At 40.9% G+C, this 21,474-nt stretch overlaps 1 protein-coding gene across 2 annotated transcripts; it reads left to right on the top strand.

The window, feature by feature from the left end:
* Positions 1-16,450: 16,450 nt before the first annotated feature.
* On the top strand, positions 16,451-21,042 carry s100z (S100 calcium binding protein Z). Of its 2 annotated transcripts, none has more exons than XM_035775773.2 (3): positions 16,451-16,587; positions 16,804-16,979; positions 20,444-21,042. In XM_035775773.2, exons 2-3 carry the CDS (start codon positions 16,839-16,841, stop codon positions 20,600-20,602), a joined length of 300 nt encoding a protein of 99 aa, XP_035631666.1. In that variant the 5' UTR covers positions 16,451-16,587; positions 16,804-16,838; the 3' UTR covers positions 20,603-21,042. The 2 variants fall into 2 exon arrangements, with proteins under 2 accessions (XP_035631666.1, XP_035631667.1); XM_035775774.2 differs by having other exon boundaries at positions 16,474-16,587; positions 16,807-16,979.
* Positions 21,043-21,474: the final 432 nt, after the last annotated feature.

The following is a 21,474-nucleotide window of genomic DNA, read 5'->3' as shown; positions in this document are numbered from 1 at the left end:
AAGACTCTCCCTCTCTGTTTCAGTCAGCTAAGGTAGGCTAGGCTGAGAAATGTTTTAGAGCAATATTGAACTGCTGTGTTTCTGTTTCCATGGTGTCAGTGATTCCCACAGATAACTGGTCTCTGTGTAGGAACACCTGGAGGGCAGGCAGGAACAACCTCTGATTACTATGCTTTGCACCTCTCTTCCCCTTAATAGGTACAGTACCAGTCAACAGTTTGGACACACCTACTCATTCAGGGTTTTCTTTATTTTTTACTATTTTCTACATTGTAGAATAATAGTGAAGACATCAAAACTAGAAAATAACAAGTATAGAATCATGTAGTAACCAAAAAAGTATATTTTAGATTATTTAAAGTAGCCACCCTCTGCCTTGATGACAGCTTTGCACACTCTTGGCATTCTCTCAACCATCTTCACCTGGAATGCTTTTCCAACTGATCACTTGTTGGCTGCTTTTCCTTCGCTGTGGTCCAACTCATCCCAAACCATCTCAATTGGGTTGAGGTTGGGTGATTGTGGACACCAGGTCATCTGATGCAGCACTCCATCACTCTCCTTCTTGGTCAAATAGCCCTTACGCAGCCTGGTAATTGTCCTGTTGAAAAACACATGATAGTCCTATTAAGCGCAAATCAGATGGGATGGCGTATCGCTGCAGAATGCTTTGGTAACCATGCTGGTTAAGTGTGCATTGAATTCTAAATAAATTATTGACAGTGTCATCAGCAAAGCACCCCCACACCATAACACCATTCCCACACTTCACGGTGGGAATCACACATGTGGAGATCATCCATTCAACTGCGTCTCACAAAGACAAAAGCGGTTGGAACCATAAATCTCAGATTTGGACAGATTTCCACCTGTTTAATGTCCATTGCTTGTGTTTTTTGGCCCAAGCAAGTCTCTTGTTCTTATTGGTGTCCTTTAGTAGTGGTTTCTGTCTGTTACTTGAACTCTGTGAAGCATTTATTTGGGCTGCAATTTCTGAGGCTGGTAACTATGATGAACTTATTCTCTTTAGCAGAGGTAACTCTGGGTCTTCATTTCCTGGGGTGGTCCTCATGAGAGCCAGGTTCATCATAGCGCTTGATGGTTTTTGCGACTGCATTTGAAAAAACGTTCAAAAAAGTAATGTCTTAACCTCTCTGGGATATAGCACCTGGCCAAAAGCCAGGGAAAATGCAGAGTGCCAAATTCAAATAAATTATTATAAAAATCAAACTTTCGTTAAATCACACATGCAAGATAGCAAATTAAAGCTACATTTGTTGTGAATCCAGCCAAAATGTCAGATTTCAAAAAGGCTTTTCGGCGAAAGCAAACAATGCTATTATCTGAGGATAACACCATAGTAAACAAAGAGAGAAAAGCATATTTCAACCCTGCAGGCGCGACACAAAACGCAGAAATAAAAATATAATTCATGCCTTACCTTTGATGAGCTTCTTTTGTTGGCACTCCAATATGTCCCATAAACATCACAAATGGTCCTTTTGTTAGATTAATTTCTTCGATATTTATCCAAAATGTCAATTTATTTGGTGCGTTTGATCCAGAAAACACTGGTTCCAACTTGCGCAACGTGACTACAAAATATCTCAAAAGGTCCCTGTAAACTTTGCCAAAACATTTAAAACTACTTTTGTAATACAACTTTAGGTATTTTGTAACGTAAATAATCAATCAAATTGAAGACGGGATGATCTGTGTTCAATACAGGAGGAAAACAAACTGTAGCTAGCTTTCTGGTCACGCGCCTCTATCTAACAGTACACTTCAAGTTACCCTCGTTCAAGATGGCAGCACTTCTTCATTACACAATGGAAAAACCTCAACCAATTTCCAAAGACTGGTGACATCCAGTGGAAGCGGTAGGAACTGCAAGAGGGTCCCTTAGAAATCGGTATTCCCAATGAAAACCCATTGAAAAGAGAGTGACCTAAAAAAAAAATCGGAATGGTTTGTCCTCTGGGTTTCGCCTGTTAAATAAGTTCTGTTATACTCACAGACATGATTCAAACAGTTTTAGAAACTACAGAGTGTTTTCTATCCATATCTACTAATAATACGCATATCTTATCTTCTGGGGATGAGTAGCAATTTGGGCATGCATTTCATCCGGATGTGAAAATACTGCCCCCTGTCACCAAGAAGTTAAAGTAATGATTGACTGTCATTTCTCTTTGCTTATTTGAGCTGTTCTTGCCATATACGAACTTGGTCTTTTACCTGTCTTCTGTATACCACCCCTACCTTGTCACATTACAACTGATTGGCTCAAACACATTAAGAAGGAAAGAAATTCCACAAATTAACTTTTAACAAGGCACACCTGTTAATTGAAATGCATTCCAGGTGACCTCATGAAGCTGGTTGAGAGAATGCCAAGAGTGTGCAAAGCTGTCATCAAGGGTGGCTACTTTGAAGAATATAACATCATTTTGATTTGTTTAACACTTTTTGGTTACATGATTCCAAGTGTGTTATTTCATAGTTTTGATGTCTTCACTATTATTCTACAATGTAGAAAATAGTAAAAATATAGAAAATCCCTGGAATGAGTAGGTGTGTCCAAACCTTTGACTGGTACTGTATATATTGATTCTTGAAGAATAGAACCTCATGAGCTTATTAGTTCAATTGTCAAACTCCACGGGAACCCAAAATATAAGCTTGTTTTTCTACAGTGTCCTTGCATCCATAGCTCTGTCTAACTTCTTCGGGATCGGTGTCCCTTCCACAGGATGGTTGAGCTAACATAGGCTAATGCAATTAGCGTGTGGTTGTAAGTAACAAGAACATTTTCCATGACATAGACATATCTGATATTGGCAGAAAGCTTAAATTCTTGTTAATCTAACTGCACTGTCCAATTTACAGTAGCTATTACAGTGAAATAATACCATGCTATTGTTTGAGGAGAGTGCACATTTCTGAAGATAAAAAGTTATTAATAAACAAATTATGCATATTTTGGCAGTCTTGATATAACATTTTGAACAGAAATGCAATGGTTCATTCGATCAGTCTAAAACTTTGCACCTACACTGCTGTCATCTAGTAGCCAAAATGTATATTGCACCTGGGCTGGAATAACATGTTATGGCCTTTCTCTTGCATTTCAAAGATGATGGTAAAAAAAATACAAAAGAATGGTTGTTTTTGTCTTTGTATTATCTTTCACCAGATCTATTTTGTGTTATTCTCCTACATTCCTTTCACATTTCCACAAACTTCAAAGTGTTTCCTTTCAAATGGTACCAAGAATATCCTTGCTTCAGGGCCTGAGCTACAGGCAGTTAGATTTGGGTACGTCATTTCAGGCAAAAATGTATAAAAGGGGGCTGATCCTTAAGAGTTAATCTGAGAGTGGTTACATTTTCCAGGCCCATCCCTCAGATTTTTACCTAAACAGAGCCAGGACAACCGTTTTGTTATTGTTTCATCTGTGGATTTACCCTTTAAACAGCTGCATATTATCAAGATATCAAAGTGTTACCAACAAAAAGGTAAACTATCGGCCTATAGCAAATGCAGCATATGGCATTCCTTTTTCACATGTAAATAGCACTTTTTAGTAGTACTCAAAGTATGCCAATCCATGAGAGCAGCATTTATTTTTCAACTCGAATCAATGAGCCCAATCAGTCCTCCATGACATCAAAATCATAAACAACAGAGTAGGGCTGGCTAATAAGTCCTTAGTTTTGGTGTCATGCTCAGGTAGAACAATTTGGGTAATCTATACTTCCATATTTCCAAGACCTATTCTTGAAGATCAAGGGGTATAAACATTTATTGGAATGACTCATATTCTGATAGACTTTTAATGTAAAGATATAATTCAATCGTATTATTATATGTAATAGAAAGCGATGGGTTAGAAGAAGCCTACATAACCAACCCATAAAATAAAATGTTATGACCAGCTATGTAAACTTTAACATTGATTTATCCTGCAATAGATGTTGTTCAATTGGTAACATACATTTTTGTCTTCTTCTAATGCCTCTTAAGGGAAAGTAATCTAAAATTAACAGAATGTAATCAGATTACGTTACTGAGTTTGGATAATCCCAAAGTTACTTTATTGATTACAATGTTGGACAGGTAACTAGTAACTGTAATGGATTACATTTAGAAAGTAACCTACCCAACCCTGGTCTGCAAAATGTATAGTTTTGAGATCATTCGTATTTTTCAAGTCCCAGATCTCAGAACTGTTTTGTGATGTCTTCCTCTTTCTTGACTCAATAAGTATATCACCTTATATACAATTATTTTTGATTGACAATCCAGAAATCCCACTGGAAAAAACGGCTTTAATCAATGTTGTTTCCATGTCATTTGAACTAAAACGTTTAATGTGATGAAGTTGAATCAATGTGGGAAAATTCTTGAATTTGGGAATATTGTATTTTTTTATGACATGGTGACATTTGTTTTTAATTTCTTGTTAGTTGACAACTCAAGTAATTTAAATAAAAACTGGACGTTGAACTGACGTATGTGCCCAGTGGGTTGTGTTATTGGATTGCAGATGGAACCGTATGGCACCAAGGTAAAAGGAGTATGCGCAGATTGAAATTTCTGATTATTATTCTTTTTTAATTGGAAACTTTTTCACAAATCTGACATGCTGTATCTAACATATAAAGAACCACCTAAAGAGCAACTCTATATAAATAACTCATTTTTTACCAAAATGTCAGATAGAACCTTATAGTGCCTAGGTCACAGTATGCTGAAGCCCTTCCAGTCAAGAGGCAGACGTCAGTAGATTTCATCACCTGAGAGGGAGGGTTGTTTACAGGGACTAGTATTCTCCTAATGGCTGATTCATTTGCATTTAATATAAAATCATAATAAAACATATGCCATTAGGCAGACGCATTTATCCAAAGCAACTCACTGTCGTGCGTGAATACATTTGAACATAGAGTACAAGAAGAGCAGGCTTCTTACAGATGATTTGCAGAGGGAAGGGTGGAGAGAGATAGTAAAGTGGTGGAGAGAGATAGTAAAGTGGTGGAGAGAGATAGTAAAGTGGTGGAGAGAGAGAGTAAAGTGGTGGAGAGAGATAGTAAAGTGGTGGAGAGAGATAGTAAAGTGGTGGAGAGAGATAGTAAAGTGGTGGAGAGAGATAGTAAAGTGGTGGAGAGAGAGAGTAAAGTGGTGGAGAGAGAGTAAAGTGGTGGAGAGAGATAGTAAAGTGGTGGAGAGAGATAGTAAAGTGGTGGAGAGAGAGAGTAAAGTGGTGGAGAGAGAGAGTAAAGTGGTGGAGAGAGAGACTAAAGTGGTGGAGAGAGAGAGTAAAGTGGTGGAGAGAGAGAGTAAAGTGGTGGAGAGAGATAGTAAAGTGGTGGAGAGAGATAGTAAAGTGGTGGAGAGAGATAGTAAAGTGGTGGAGAGAGAGAGTAAAGTGGTGGAGAGAGAGAGTAAAGTGGTGGAGAGAGAGACTAAAGTGGTGGAGAGAGAGAGAAAAGTGGTGGAGAGAGAGAGTAAAGTGGTGGAGAGAGAGAGTAATGTGGTGGAGAGAGAGAGTAAAGTGGTGGAGAGAGAGAGTAAAGTGGTGGAGAGAGATAGTAAAGTGGTGGAGAGAGATAGTAAAGTGGTGGAGAGAGAGAGTAAAGTGGTGTAGAGAGAGTAAAGTGGTGGAGAGAGAGAGTAAAGTGTTGGAGAGAGATAGTAAAGTGGTGGAGAGAGATAGTAAAGTGGTGGAGAGAGAGAGTAAAGTGGTGTAGAGAGAGAGAGTAAAGTGGTGGAGAGAGATAGTAAAGTGGTGGAGAGAGAGAGAGTAAAGTGGTGGAGAGAGAGAGTAAAGTGGTGGAGAGAGAGAGTAAAGTGGTGTAGAGAGAGAGAGTAAAGTGGTGGAGAGAGAGAGTAAAGTGGTGGAGAGAGAGAGTAAAGTGGTGGAGAGAGAGTAAAGTGGTGGAGAGAGAGAGTAAAGTGGTGGAGAGAGATAGTAAAGTGGTGGAGAGAGATAGTAAAGTGGTGGAGAGAGAGAGTAAAGTGGTGGAGAGAGAGAGTAAAGTGGTGGAGAGAGAGAGAGTAAAGTGGTGGAGAGAGAGAGTAAAGTGGTGGAGAGAGATAGTAAAGTGGTGGAGAGAGATAGTAAAGTGGTGGAGAGAGATAGTAAAGTGGTGGAGAGAGAGAGAGAGTAAAGTGGTGGAGAGAGATAGTAAAGTGGTGGAGAGAGAGAGTAAAGTGGTGGAGAGAGAGTAAAGTGGTGGAGAGAGATAGTAAAGTGGTGGAGAGAGATAGTAAAGTGGTGGAGAGAGATAGTAAAGTGGTGGAGAGAGATAGTAAAGTGGTGGAGAGAGAGAGTAAAGTGGTGGAGAGAGAGTAAAGTGGTGGAGAGAGATAGTAAAGTGGTGGAGAGAGATAGTAAAGTGGTGGAGAGAGAGAGTAAAGTGGTGGAGAGAGAGAGTAAAGTGGTGGAGAGAGAGACTAAAGTAAAGTGGTGGAGAGAGAGAGTAAAGTGGTGGAGAGAGAGTAAAGTGGTGGAGAGAGATAGTAAAGTGGTGGAGAGAGAGAGTAAAGTGGTGGAGAGAGAGAGTAAAGTGGTGGAGAGAGAGACTAAAGTGGTGGAGAGAGAGAGTAAAGTGGTGGAGAGAGAGAGTAAAGTGGTGGAAAGTGGTGGAGAGAGAGTAAAGTAAAGTGGTGGAGAGAGATAGTAAAGTGGTGGAGAGAGATAGTAAAGTGGTGGAGAGAGAGAGTAAAGTGGTGTAGAGAGAGTAAAGTGGTGGAGAGAGAGAGTAAAGTGGTGGAGAGAGATAGTAAAGTGGTGGAGAGAGATAGTAAAGTGGTGGAGAGAGAGAGTAAAGTGGTGGAGAGAGAGTAAAGTGGTGGAGAGAGATAGTAAAGTGGTGGAGAGAGAGAGTAAAGTGGTGGAGAGAGATAGTAAAGTGGTGGAGAGAGAGAGTAAAGTGGTGTAGAGAGAGAGAGTAAAGTGGTGGAGAGAGATAGTAAAGTGGTGGAGAGAGAGAGTAAAGTGGTGGAGAGAGAGTAAAGTGGTGGAGAGAGAGAGTAAAGTGTTGGAGAGAGATAGTAAAGTGGTGGAGAGAGATAGTAAAGTGGTGGAGAGAGAGAGTAAAGTGGTGGAGAGAGAGAGTAAAGTGGTGGAGAGAGAGAGAGTAAAGTGGTGGAGAGAGAGAGTAAAGTGGTGGAGAGAGATAGTAAAGTGGTGGAGAGAGAGAGAGAGTAAAGTGGTGGAGAGAGACAGTAAAGTGGTGGAGAGAGATAGTAAAGTGGTGGAGAGAGAGTAAAGTGGTGGAGAGAGATAGTAAAGTGGTGGAGAGAGAGAGTAAAGTGGTGGAGAGAGAGAGTAAAGTGGTGGAGAGAGAGAGAGTAAAGTTGTGGAGAGAGAGAGTAAAGTGGTGGAGAGAGAGATAGTAAAGTGGTGGAGAGAGAGAGTAAAGTGGTGGAGAGAGAGAGAGTTAAGTGGTGACATGTTTTTGAGTCAATCAGATCACAGATCACGTCACGACAAGTGTTTACAGTAGTTCTCAAGCTGATAGTAGGGCAGGAAGGTCCTGAATCGAATTATCTTCAACCGAATTCCCGAGGTGCCCAGGGAGATACAGCCAGTTCTATCCGTAGTTCCCATGACTCACCGAATTTGGTTCATTTAACGCACTCACACACAGTCTCTGTTTCAGCCAGTGTCTCACAGCCTGTATTTCTAAAATAGACTCAAGCGTTGCAACACAAGGTGACTATCTTCATGCGTCGACACACCAAACCAGTTCTTCAAGTACTGTCACTTTGTGAATAACAACAAACAAAGGCACAGTGTATCGTGCCGTGACATGCTGTACCAAGGATATCAACCACAATCACAGTAGTGGCTCTTTTCTTATAATAACAGAGAGAGATTTTACATGAATGCCATAGGCCTACTAATACTGCTGTACATACTGTATCATTTGTAGTATATCTTGTAAATTCATCCGGTGTATATACAAATAGATTGAATTTGGATTACTGTTACAGTTCTATTTGGGTTGTTAATTGGATTAGTCCTGACACATATTTTTTTTGTGTGTACTTGTCTGACATTTTACTGACATTTTGGAGCTAGTAACATAAGCATTTCACTGCACCTGCTATAACATCTGCTAAACTGTGTATGCAACCAATAAACTTTGATTTGATTTGAATATTGTACTTCATGACAAACTGGCAGCTGTTCAAATAAGGAAGTCACTGTGACTGTGGTCTGCTTCAGGTAATGGGAGTTATTATTGTTTGACCTTTTCCTATATATGGCAGTCCAGGTGTGAGTGTAAGTGTGTGTGTATTTCTCTTCCCATTTCTCAACAAACCTATGGTGTCTAAAATTGTACAGGGGGACAAATGTTGGACAGTTTGTGCAAGTGCATGTATTTGTGACAAGAGATACTTCATGTGAACAAATGTGCTGAAATATAAGGAATTAATCTCACAGTGGATGATGACTTGTTTAAATGACAGTCAACATTCATATTTGTTTCATATTGTTTCAAAATTTCCGACAGTAATTTGACAATCTGCTTAAAACACAGCCCACTGGGAACACACTGGTTGAATCAACCTTGTTTCTAGAACCAACGTGGAATAGACGTTGAATTGACTTTGGGTGTTGGGTACGCTCTAACCCTCCATGAGCCCTCTGCTCCAATCATCATCAGTAGGACAAATGCCCTGCAGTTTCCAATATTACGCATCTATCAGATAACAAGCATACTTTCTAGGAACAGCAAGTATTCTTAGTGATGCTTGGGGCCAATACTAATGTATCATCCTCTCATTCAGACGGTCAATGCTTTTATTGGCTGAGACGTGTACACAGCCCCTCCCACCTTCTTTCTGATCCATGATCTTCAGCTGTGATCCAAACAAAAACCAAACACAACTATTTCTCTTTTCATTCTAGTAGCAGTTGGGCCAGCTGGGGGCCAGGACGTCCAACAGGGTGTAGAGGGTCACCAGGAGGAGGTAGGTGGAGACTGAGATGACCACGGGGAACAGAGGGCTCTGAGGCTCAGCCTGGTAGTACTTCAGGAGGTAGTTCCACACTGGCTGAAGGACGGACGGCTCTGGCTGAAGGACGACTACAATTGGTGGTTCTCTATAAAGTCTAATAATCACAGATGATTCATTTATAACTGGGTTGGTTGCAGCAGAGTCCACAAGAATAGCAAAGATCATTACAGCTCTAACGTATGTTTGTTTTCTGCAAAAAGCAAATCATTTGAAGCCGTCGTGCCAACTTGGGTTGGGGGTCGATCTTAGCCTCTTATGTACATCGAGGCGCCACCTCCTCCTTCCCCCCTACACCCCCCCTCTCTCTGGGTTTTAAAGCAGGTGGTCTGTGAAGACCCCTCTTTCTCTGGCCAGAGGATCGCTGCCAGGACTCAGGACCTGAGTCACAGCAGCTCTTATTTCTGACCCAGATCTTAGAGAGCTGCCTCCCACCGATCAGAAGTAACTTGAATATGACTTTGTCAAAAGAGCGGTGTGTTTTCATTACTGGCATTGAGGAGCAACAATACACTGTTGTCAAAAAGGAAGACTTTGGGTGCAGTGTCTGTTTAATGCAGACACTGTAGTATGAGCACAATACGTTGAAAAGACATCTTGTTTTGGTTGAAAATACATATTTTTTTATTGAAAAGACGACCAAAAGACGTATTTCAACCAATTTTGCTCACTGGGTGATAATCTGTCAAATTGATCACTTTGGTTAAACCTGTTGATAATTTGATTAAAAACAACATTTTTAAAGATGTTTTTAAATGTATATTTCTCTCTTTCTCTTCTTGATTTGTTATGAGGGCTAACAGTAATACATAATAGAAAGCTGTCAGAAGTGACATGGAGTTCAAAGGCTCTACTTATTAATGTTAAATTACACTTGGCAACAAAAATACAATGTTGAATTTTTGTATGGTTCAGCTTGCATCATACTGCTGAGAATAAGGTCTGATTGTTGGAAGTGAAAAGAGGCAAGTGGTCTGTCTACCACAGAGATAGTTTCTATGGTGGAGCTCAAGTAATCCCTTTCTAACTCAAACAAGGCTTTATATAAATGTTATCATATTATCTAAATTAACCTAATAATGGGCAATAAATTCTGCTTCAGTTTCTATGATAATTGCATATAAACACTGTGTTTATGTGCAATGGCACCACTGGATTTTGTGCTGTCTGGCACCACTAGATTTTGTGCTGTCTGGCACCACTAGATTTTGTGCTGTCTGGCACCACTAGATTTTGTGCTGTCGGTCACCACTAGATTTTGTGCTGTCTGGCACCACTAGATTTTGTGCTGTCTGGCACCACTAGATGTTGTGCTGTCTGGCACCACTAGATTTTGTGCTGTCTGGCACCACTAGATTTTGTGCTGTCTGGCACCACTAGAGGGCAGACAAGTACCACTGGAAGAAAGACGGCTCTGCTCTGAACCGTAGATAGTTATTTCTGAAGAGGTTTTTCACATTTCATTTTGTGGACACACAACCCTTTTCTGAGGGCTGCAATTGAAAATCTCCCTTTTTCAAATGTTTTTATGAATACCTGAAACTGAGTGATGTGAAGCTCCATTAATCCCTGTTTTTATATGCATTAGAAGAAGTTGAAGTGTAGAGCAGCACATTGTAGGATTTTAATGTATCTCAATGAGAACGTATGTTACTGTTTATTACTGTTGTCTGGTCCATAGCTGTTCCACATACATTTTAGGGAACAAAAATGTAACAACAAGATAAACTCATGACACAACAACAAAGTAATCTAATTCTCCAATTTACAGATTTTCATTTCAACTTTGAAGGGGACTCAGTGGTCTCTATGCAATGCGAGAGTAATTCAATTATTAATTCATTTCATTAGGACTTCTTATGCTTTTCCCCTCTCACCCCCTCCATGGGGACATAACATGTCTCTTCTGCGTAGTATTTTTTAATTTAGCTTGGCCAACTCTGAAGGGAGCAGTTTCATCACCCTAACTAACGGAAATACATTTTAGCTGTGGAAGAGGAGGGCGGATAAAGGGTTGAAGACACAGCTGAGATCCACCCTCCCTCAGGTGAGGTCTGTAGGGGCATGAAGGCTAAACAAAGAACAAGCCTGCATTGCTGAAGCACCCGAGGCTTAGTCTCCCTACTGGTGCTATGCAGGGAGGGAGCTGGAAACCTGGTCACAATGCGGACATGGTGGACGGATAAAAGACACCTTTTACAGTTTTTCTCAATTGCTAAAACAGTAAAAACCCATTGGCTGAACAAAGTTCTCAGTTGCCTGGACTCATTTAGCTAATTATGCGGTCTGTTGTCAATACCTTAAACCATTTCACATGGTAAAACACAATATCCAGATCTCAAACTCTAAACACATTCTCATTCTCAAAACACATTCTGCACTCTAATGCGCATGTCATCCATACTGGTAAACACAAGTGGCAACAATCAAATACAAATAGAGAACACATGTCATTGATTGAAATCAACCACTCAAAATGTATTTAACCTGGTTCAAATGATGCGACACAACCCATATAAGCCAGTTCAGAGAGCAAACAGGTTGTTGAAGGAGGGAAGGAGAAAGTATGAGAATGGATAGAAGAAACAATGTGAGAGGACAAGGACGTATGCGAGGTGGGTGACGAGGAGGAGGGCAAGAAAGAGGAAGAGGAGGAAGAAGAGGAAGACAAAGAGTGGAAATATCTGATGAAATTTGAGCAACAGTTATAGACCATGTTCTTGTCCATGGACTGACAATGAGGGAACTTAGAGTGCAACCCAATTTGAGCTGATTTTCCATGTCCATCATAGTAAGGACATTCAGAGAAGAGAACAGGTACAGTATACTGCTGTATTTTTGTACTTGCACATTTACTGTACTACACTATATGCAGCTGTTTCAATAGATATTTGTCAAGTTAATCACTGTAGGTATTGTACTGCTTGAATATGTTATGTAACATCTGTAACATGCAGATGGAAGGACAGCTATATTCACTCGGGAGCAAGAGGCCGTTATAGTTGGCATGGTCCTTCAAGATAATGCAATACAACTCAGAGAAATCCAGGAACGAGTGATACAAGACAACTCAGTATGTGCAAGTAAGTGTACATTCAGAAACATTTACTGTAATCCAGATTGTCTACAGTACTAACACATACTATGTGAATGACATTACTCTTCAGTACATACAATGTATGTGAATCAGAAGCTTAATTGTACTCTACAGTATAGCACTGTCTCTATACGGCTTACAAAATCCTACATACAGTATATTGTATTTCTACACAGACAATATTTGACTTGGAATCCTTGGACAGACCCCATGAGTTCATCTTTGTCGATGAAGCAGGCTTCAATCTAACAAAGAGGAGAAGGAGAGGCTGAAACATGATTGGACAGCGGGCCATTGTTGAAGTCCCTGGTCAACGAGGTGGCAATGTCACAATCTGTGCTGCTATCAGCAACCATGGTGTTCTACATCACCATGTTACACTCGGGCCATATAACACCCAGCACCTTCTAAGATTTATTGCCAATCTAAGATCTATTTTATTTGAGCAGCAGGTTCAATAGCAGCAGGGTCAAGAGCTAAATGAGAATCTCATTCCCACCTATGTGATAGTGTGGGACAATGTCAGTTTCCACCGAGCTGCTCAGGTAAGGGAATGGTTTAACATCAATGGGCAGTTTATGAACTTGTACCTCCCTCCATACTCTCCTTTCCTGAATCCGATTGAGGAGTTTTTCTCCTCTTAGAGATGGAAGGTGTATGATCGACAACCCTACAGCAGAGTAAATCTGCTGCAAGCCATGGATTTAGCCTGTGGTGATATACAGTGGGGCAAAAAAGTATTTAGTCAGCCACCAAAAGTTCTCCCACTTAAAAAGATGAGAGGCCTGTAATGTTCATCATCGGTACACTTAAACTATGACAGACAAAATTAGAAAAAAAATCCAGAAAATCATATTGTAGGATTTGTAATGAATTTATTTGCAAATTATGGTGGAAAACTTTTGTTATTGACCAAATACTTACTTATCTCAATACTTTGTTATATATGCTTTGTTGGCAATGACAGAGGTCAAATGTCTTCACAAGGTTTTCACACACTGTTGCTGGTATTTTGGCCCATTCCTCCATGCAGATCTCCTCTAAAGCAGTGATGTTTTGGGGCTGTTGCTGGGCAACACGGACTTTCAACTCCCTCCAAAGATGTTCTATGGGGTTGAAATCTGGAGATTGGTTAGGCCACTCCAGGACCTTGAAATGCTTCTTACGAAGCCACTCCTTCGTTGCCCGGGCGGTGTGTTTGGGATCATTGTCATGCTGAAAGACGAGTTGAGTTTTTACTAAAAAGTTATATTTTAGTTTCATCTGACCATATGACATTCTCCCATATATTCTCCCATATGACCATCTTTTTCTGGATCATCCAAATGGTCTCTAGCAAACTTCAGATGGGCCTGGACATGTACTGGCTTTAGCAGGGGTACAAGTCTGGCACTGCAGGATTTGAGTCCCTGGCAGCGTAGTGTGTTACTGATGGTAGGCTTTGTTACTTTGGTCCCAGCTCTCTGCAGGTCATTCACTAGGTCCCCCCATGTGGTTCTGGGATTTTTGCTCACTGTTCTTGTGATCATTTTGACCCCACGGGGTGAGATCTTGCGTGGAGCCCCAGATCGAGGGAGATTATCAGTGGTCTTGTATGTCTTCCATTTCCTAATAATTGCTCCCACAGTTGATTTCTTCAAACCAAGCTGCTTACCTATTGCAGATTCAGTCTTCCCAGCCTGGTGCAGGTCTACAATTTTCTTTCTGGTGTCCTTTGATAGCTCTTTGGTCTTGGCCATAGTGGAGTTTGGAGTGTGACTGTTTCAGGTTCTGGACAGGTGTCTTTTATACTGATAACAAGTTCAAACGGGTGCCATTAATACAGGTAACAAGTGGAGGACAGAGGAGCTTCTTAAAGAGGAAGTTACAGGTCTGTGAGAGCCAGAAATCTTGCTTGTTTGTAGGTGACCAAATACTTATTTTCCACCATAATTTGCAAATAAATTAATTAAAAATCCTACAATGTGATTTTCTGGATTTTTTCTCTCTAATTTTGTCTGTCACAGTTGAAGTGTACCTATGATGAAAATGACAGGCCTCTCTCATCTTTTTAAGTGGGAGAACTTGCACAATTGGTGGCTGACTAAATACTTGTTTGCCCCACTGTAGGTGAGGAATCATGTCAGGGCTGGATACGGCACACAAGAGGCTTCTTCCCCCGTTGCCTCAGGAGGGACACTATTGCTTGTGATGTCGACGAAGTGCTCTGGCCTGACCCAGCTCAAAGACAAGAAGAAGCACATTGATCACATGTTTACTCCTTTGATTTTTGTCCCTTTTAGTATTGTATACTGTAGTACAGTGCATTGTATACTGTAGTACAGTGCCTTGTAGGCTGTATACTGTAGTACAGTGCATTGTAGGCTGTATACTGTAGTACAGTGCATTGTAGGCTGTATACTGTACAATGGACAAATTGTATGGCCCTGAACATTGTGCTTTCCATTTATTAACAGTACTGACTGCTCAATAGATTTTGACTGGTTGCAGGTTCATATCAACAAAGAACAAGAATTACAGTATCACAGAGACAAAGGACAAGTTTGTGAGATGCAGGGTACAGTACTGTAAAAAATAGCGGTACAAGGAGGAAGAACAAAATTGCAAAGAGCAAAGCAGAATAGTAATTTCTGATCAATTTTGAGCTACTATGATAGAACATGTTTTCGTTCATCAAAAGACAATGACAGAAAAATATGAATATTGTTTTAGATTAAAAATGTACTTCTCCCTGAGAATTGTAGGTTTTGAACAATGTGTTTTCTATTTTTCGGTATATTGTTTACTGACTGTTTGAGAGTGTATATCATTTTGATCACTTTATTTATGATTTGAGAGCAGTGTTTGATTTTGAACACCGGTAAAACTGTTTTGAGGCGAATGTTTCATTTTGCGAGAGGAGTCAGAGGTTATGTAAATAGTGCTTGAAGATGAGGTTTTGTGTTTAATACAGTGACCCCCCTCTTATATCATTACCAAGCCCTGCAATGCCAAGAACTAAGCAAAGAAAAGAGTCCCCTCATCCAGCTGATCCTGGGGCTGAGTTCACAAACCTGTTCTACTAACTAACACACTGAAGCCTCAGAACCAGAACATCCAATCAATCAGGATAAACCAAATGAAACCAAATTACAACACAATCAAAACAAAACTATATTGCTTATTGGGAAACACAAACACAACGCAAAATGCACTGCTATCTGGCCCTAAATCGACAGTACACTGTGGCTAAATATTTGACCATGGTTACTGATCAAAACCTTATAAAAACCTCAGTGAGCACAGCCATTGAGAAGGGTAGACACAGGAAAACCTGGCTCCCTGTAGAGGAAAGGCTGTGCAACCGCTGCAAAACAGCAGAACCTGAGACGCATTTCCTGATATCAAAAATATAAAACAATTAGAGAGTGTCATTTCCCCAAATTTGAAACACTTATTCAAGGTTTCAAAGTCCTCTCTGATGAGAGTAGGCTACCCGTCCTGTTGGGGGAGGATGCAGAGAGCTGTGGGTTGGCAGCGCACTACATTGCTGCCTGCCATAAGTTGAGGGACAGTTGGACAGTTGTTACTGTTGGCAATATGTACATTGTTACGTCATGCCAATAAAGCAAATTGAATTGAATTGAATTGAGAGACAGAGAAAGAGAAAGAGAGAGAGACAGTGAGCGGGACAGTGAGCGAGAGAGACAGAGAGAGATAGAGAGAGCACTACAATTCTGCCTGCCATAAGTTGAGGGACAGTGTCTGACTAACCAATCAAACTGCACATGTACTCTATTGTATGCTTATTGTTCTTGTTGAATGTCTGGTTATTTTGACACTTGGTTATTGTTGTTACTGTTGTCCCGTTGACCATTTTGATTCTCATTTTTATATTGTAAATATCCAAAATAAGCTTCAGCAATATGTACACTGTTGCGTCATTGCAATCAAGCAAATTGAATTGAATTGGGAGAGAGAGAGAGAGACAGAGAGAGAGAGGTGAACCAACATTCAGAACAGTGACTGATGAACTAAGGGAAATGAAGTAACGCCATAAAATTCCAACTGAAAACCACTTCACCTTGTTCTCCCATATTCTTCATAAAGAACATATCCTGTACAATCCCATTCAATGCAGCCGAGACACATATTGTACATAGATCTATTTTCATCTGGTGTGGTGCAGTATCTCTCCACTGGAGTAACACTGAGGGCCTCCTGTGACTAAAGTGAACCCACAGGGGACACCAGGGCCTATATGGGAACATGTTTTGTTATTCACGGCGCCACCGTTGGGCCTTTGATTAAAAGCAGAGCAAGAAGACACAGTTACCATGTTACCATGGGTCTCTCACCTGTGCAATTAATTATTGCTATGGCGATGAATGATGACACGTCATGTTTCCACTGATTTGTAGATAAACAAGCCATGCTGCAACCTCTCTCAGATCACACTAGCCCAGGATTCTAACCAGGTAGGAACACCACCTCTCCTATAGAGCTTTTGTTATGTCTCACCATATGTTATTGTATGTCTGTCTGTAGAGTAATATCTAATATTTGTACATGTCGCCTATTGTGTGCTTTTGAATACTTGCGGCCATAGATTTAGACTTAACTCTGACTTTTATTTTAATAAACGTAGACTTTAAACTGTTTTGAAATTGTTTTTCCCTTACACTTTTCCCCAGTAGGTCGTGAAAGACATTGTCCTCCTATCAGCACCATGCCAAGCCAACTCCAGAGTGCCATGGACGCACTTATAACAGTTTTCTACAAATACTCCGGGAACGACGGAGACAAATACAAGCTCAACAAGGGAGAGCTGAAACAGCTACTGAACAGTGAACTCACTGACTTTCTCATGGTAAAAAAGCTGTTTAATATTTATCCTTTATCAATCTCAATATATGTTGACATTATTTTGGTATTCTCTTCACCAGACAGTGTTTAGCAATTGAAAGGCCCCGAAACACTATTTAATTGTTAATAAATGTATTGGTCACATGCGCCAAATACAACAGGTAGACTTTACCGTGAAATGCTACTTACTTACGAGCCCATTCTCAACAAAGCAGAGTTTAAAAAGTAAGACAAATATTTGCTAAATAAAAAGGAAATAGTGAAACAATAAAAACATTAACGAGGCTTTATACTAGCAGAACCAGAACCAGTACCAAGTCAATGTGCAGGGTGCGAGGTAGTTGAGGTAATTGAGGTAATACAGTAGGTACATGTAGGTAAGGGTTAAAAGTGACTAGACAATCAGGATATAATAAACAGAGTAGCAACAGCGTATGTTATGTGAAAAATGTGAAAGTGTGTCTATGTGTGAGTGTGTATGTGTGGCGTCTATATGCATGTGTGTGTGTGTGTGTGTGTTTATTTTGTGTGAGCGTATGTAGTGTGTGTGTGTGTATGTCTGTGTGTGTTGGAGTGTCAGTGTAGTATGTGTAGTCTAGTGAATGTGCATAGAGCCAGTTCACTGTAAAACACAGTAGCATGAATAGAAAAAAACAACTGTATCATTTATATTTATATTCATCTGTTTTAGCTGTGTGTTGAACCTCAAATAAGAAGCTAGCTGTCTTGAATAACAGCATTCATTTCATGATGAACATTAGCGATATTTATGCTGTACTTATGGATATGTTCGGGGGCTTTTTGATGCTACTTGATTACCCATTGAGACTTGAAAGATGAATTAGACAACCAAATACATATTGAATTTATCCGATTCACTCATGTCAGGATTGTACAAATCCATGTGGTCTGTTGTGTTCATTTGTTCCAATTATAGACCTACTACACAACATTTACATGATTCTTAGAGACGTGGCAATGTTGTTTATCTGTTCTTCGATATGCCTCAGTGGCTAGAAAGCATATAATTACACTCTTAGAAAAAAGGTTTCTAAAAGTGTTCTATAGCTGTCCCCATAGGAGAACCTTTTTTGGTTCCAGGTAGAACCCAAAAGGGTTGTACCTGGAACCAAAAGGGTTCAACCTGCAACCAAAAGGGTTCAACCTGCAACCAAAAGGGTTCAACCTGCAACCAAAAGGGTTCAACCTGCAACCAAGTGGGTTATTCAAGGTGTTCTCTTATGGGGACAGACAAAGCAGAACATAGTTGATTAAGTGAATGGTAGAGTTATCTAGTTATCCAAAAGGGTAGGCAAGAAGAAAACATTCATGCAAAGGGACCTGATTTGACATTTCTCGTTCTACATTACGCTGGATTAGTTTAGCCGCTGTGAAGTTTTGATTTCTGGTTAAGTTGAGTGTAAGTCTCTTGCTTTTGTACTTTTGTGAAAGCAGGCAAGATAGTAGTTACTCTTCACTGCCCTGTCTGATTGTAGTAGGTTGTTGTAGATAATCTACCATGCTGCAGTGGCCGTGATGGTGCAGAGGAGTGGGCGTGTGTGTGTGTGGGGGGGGGTTGTTTTGACCAACTGGGGACATTTTGTTAGTCCCCAAAAGGTCAAATGCTATTTCTAGGGGGTTTAGGGTTAAGGTAGAATTAGGGTTAGATTTAGGGTTAGGGTTAAGGTTAGGTTTGGGGGTTAAGGTTAGGGTTAAGGTTAGGGAAAATAGGATTTTGAAACGTTATAAATTGCGTGTCCCCGCAAGATTAGTTAAACAGGATTGTGTGTATGCGAGTGTGTTTGGGGAGTAAACCTGCCTGTCTGTGTTCTAATGGATGAGCCTCATACCATGAGAGAATGAGTGAGGGGTTGTAGAGACAAATCTCTCCTCCCTCCTTTTTTTCTCTCTACATCTTCTCCCTCCCTTTGATGGAAGGAAGCCTCAGGTGCCTATGCATCATCACCAGTGACCCACATCACCTCCAAATATAAACTTGGACTACTCTCTTCTGATGTCACTAGTCTCCACCCACCGACGTGCCTCTGACAAGTATAGAGACGGTGTCCTGGTAACAGTCGAATACACATTCAGGACACGCCACAAATGGCACCCTATTCCTAATTTAGTGCACTACTTGTCAAAGTGCCAAATACTGACTTTTCACGTAAATTTCAATGAGATTTGTACAAAGAGAGTCAAGCTGTGTGTGTGTGTGTGCTACATACCTCCATTAGCTCCATGTCACTACTCTGTATCACAGGCTGGCTTGGCTTGACTGACAGAAACCATCCAACGGTCACCATCACCATCACACACACACACACACACACACACACACACACACACACACACACACACACACACACACACACACACACACACACACACACACACACACACACACACACACACACACACACACACACACACACACACACACACACACACACACACACACACACACACACACACACACACACACACACACACACACACACACACACACACACACACACACACACACACACACACACACACACACACACACACACACACACACACACACACACACACACACACACACACACACACACACACACACACACACACACACACACACACACACACACACACACACACACACACACACACACACACACACACACACACACACACACACACACACACACACACACACACACACACACAAGTGCACATACACACCTCTGATGGTTCTCAGCTTATGGTTCATTGATTATCGCCAGCGTCACTCTGGATTCCAGTGGACATTGGCTGTGTGGTGTGGTGCCCTGCTGTGCTGTGCGGTGCCCAGTCAGTGCCTTTGGCGGTCTAATATCTGGGATGGGGCTCCAGCACCATGAATCCAATGACTCAGAGCCTGAGGCGTCTCTCCTCAGATCTCCCCCATCTCCATCTCAGATCTCTGGCTGGGAGATTGACACAGGGCCTAATTGCAGCCTGCTGTCATGAGGGGACTTGTTTATTGGCCAAGCAGCTGAATCCAGATTGGTCAATGGGCGACATGAGACATGATTCAGTACGGTCTATTTCCTGTCGAGTAGAGTGGTAGAGTGAGTAGAGTGGTAGAGTGAGTAGAGTGCTAGAGTGAGTAGAGTGGTAGAGTGAGTAGAGTGGTAGAGTGAGTCGGAGGCCTGGAGTAAGCTCAGTGGAACAGAATACATTAGAGTTACAGTGTAGAATATTTGCTGCTGTTCAATTGTTGTTTTAATTATGAGATATGCCTATATCTTTAGACTCAAAATGATGTTGATCTCAAGGACTGTCAGTCCTTGCATCCATAGATCTGTATATTCATTGGAGAGAGGTTACATTCCCCTAGCCCCATCCTTCAGATTATCAAGGTTTAAAATGATTTGGTTGGTGGTTAGATCTTTGATTGACTGATTTAGTGATTGATTAATTGTTGTTTCTTTTCATTTCCAGTCTCAGAAAGACCCCATGCTGGTGGAGAAGATCATGAATGATCTGGACTCCAACAAAGACAACGAGGTGGACTTCAATGAGTTTGTGGTTCTGGTGGCGGCCCTGACCGTAGCCTGCAATGACTTCTTCCAGGAGAAGCAGAAGAAGAAAGCCAACTAACAGTTAAATCCGAAATGGCTTCCCCTTGCCTATTTAGTGCACTTCTATTGGCCAAAGCCTCATAGGGCTATGACAGGTCTAAATAGGGCTCTGGTCAAAAGTAGTGCACTGCATAGGGAATAGGGAGCCATTTCAAATTGGCCCGTGGATAGAAGAAGGAGATTAGACTAAAGTCGAAATCATAAATTAACATACTTTTGCTAAAAATAAGATACTTCTGACGCATCAAAACAGATGATTTCAAACATGGTGTCACACTACCCTGAGTGCCAGACTGTTTCAGCTCTTAACAACACTTCTGGCCAGAGAACATAACCACAGAGATCTGGCTAGTGAACATAACCACAGAGATCTGGCTAGTGAACATAACCACAGAGATCTGGCTAGTGAACATAACCACAAAGATCTGGCTAGAGAACATAACCACAGAGATCTGGCTAGTGAACATAACCACAAAGATCTGGCTAGTGAACATAACCACAAAGATCTGGCTAGAGAACATAACCACAAAGATCTGGCTAGTGAACATAACCACAAAGATCTGGCTAGTGAACATAACCACAAAGATCTGGCTAGTGAACATAACCACAAAGATCTGGCTAGAGAACATAACCACAGAGATCTGGCTAGTGAACATAACCACAAAGATCTGGCTAGTGAACATAACCACAAAGATCTGGCTAGAGAACATAACCACAAAGATCTGGCTAGTGAACATAAACACAAAGATCTGGCTAGTGAACATAACCACAGAGATCTGGCTAGTGAACATAACCACAAAGATCTGGCTAGTGAACATAACCACAAAGATCTGGCTAGTGAACATAACCACCAAGATCTGGCTAGTGAACATAACCACAAAGATCTGGCTA

Source organism: Oncorhynchus keta, chromosome 9 (assembly GCF_023373465.1).
Source record: "Oncorhynchus keta strain PuntledgeMale-10-30-2019 chromosome 9, Oket_V2, whole genome shotgun sequence".
Classification (NCBI taxonomy): domain Eukaryota; kingdom Metazoa; phylum Chordata; class Actinopteri; order Salmoniformes; family Salmonidae; genus Oncorhynchus; species Oncorhynchus keta.
The sequence above is the reverse complement of the archived record's forward strand: the minus strand, read 5'-3'. Positions and strand labels throughout refer to the sequence as shown.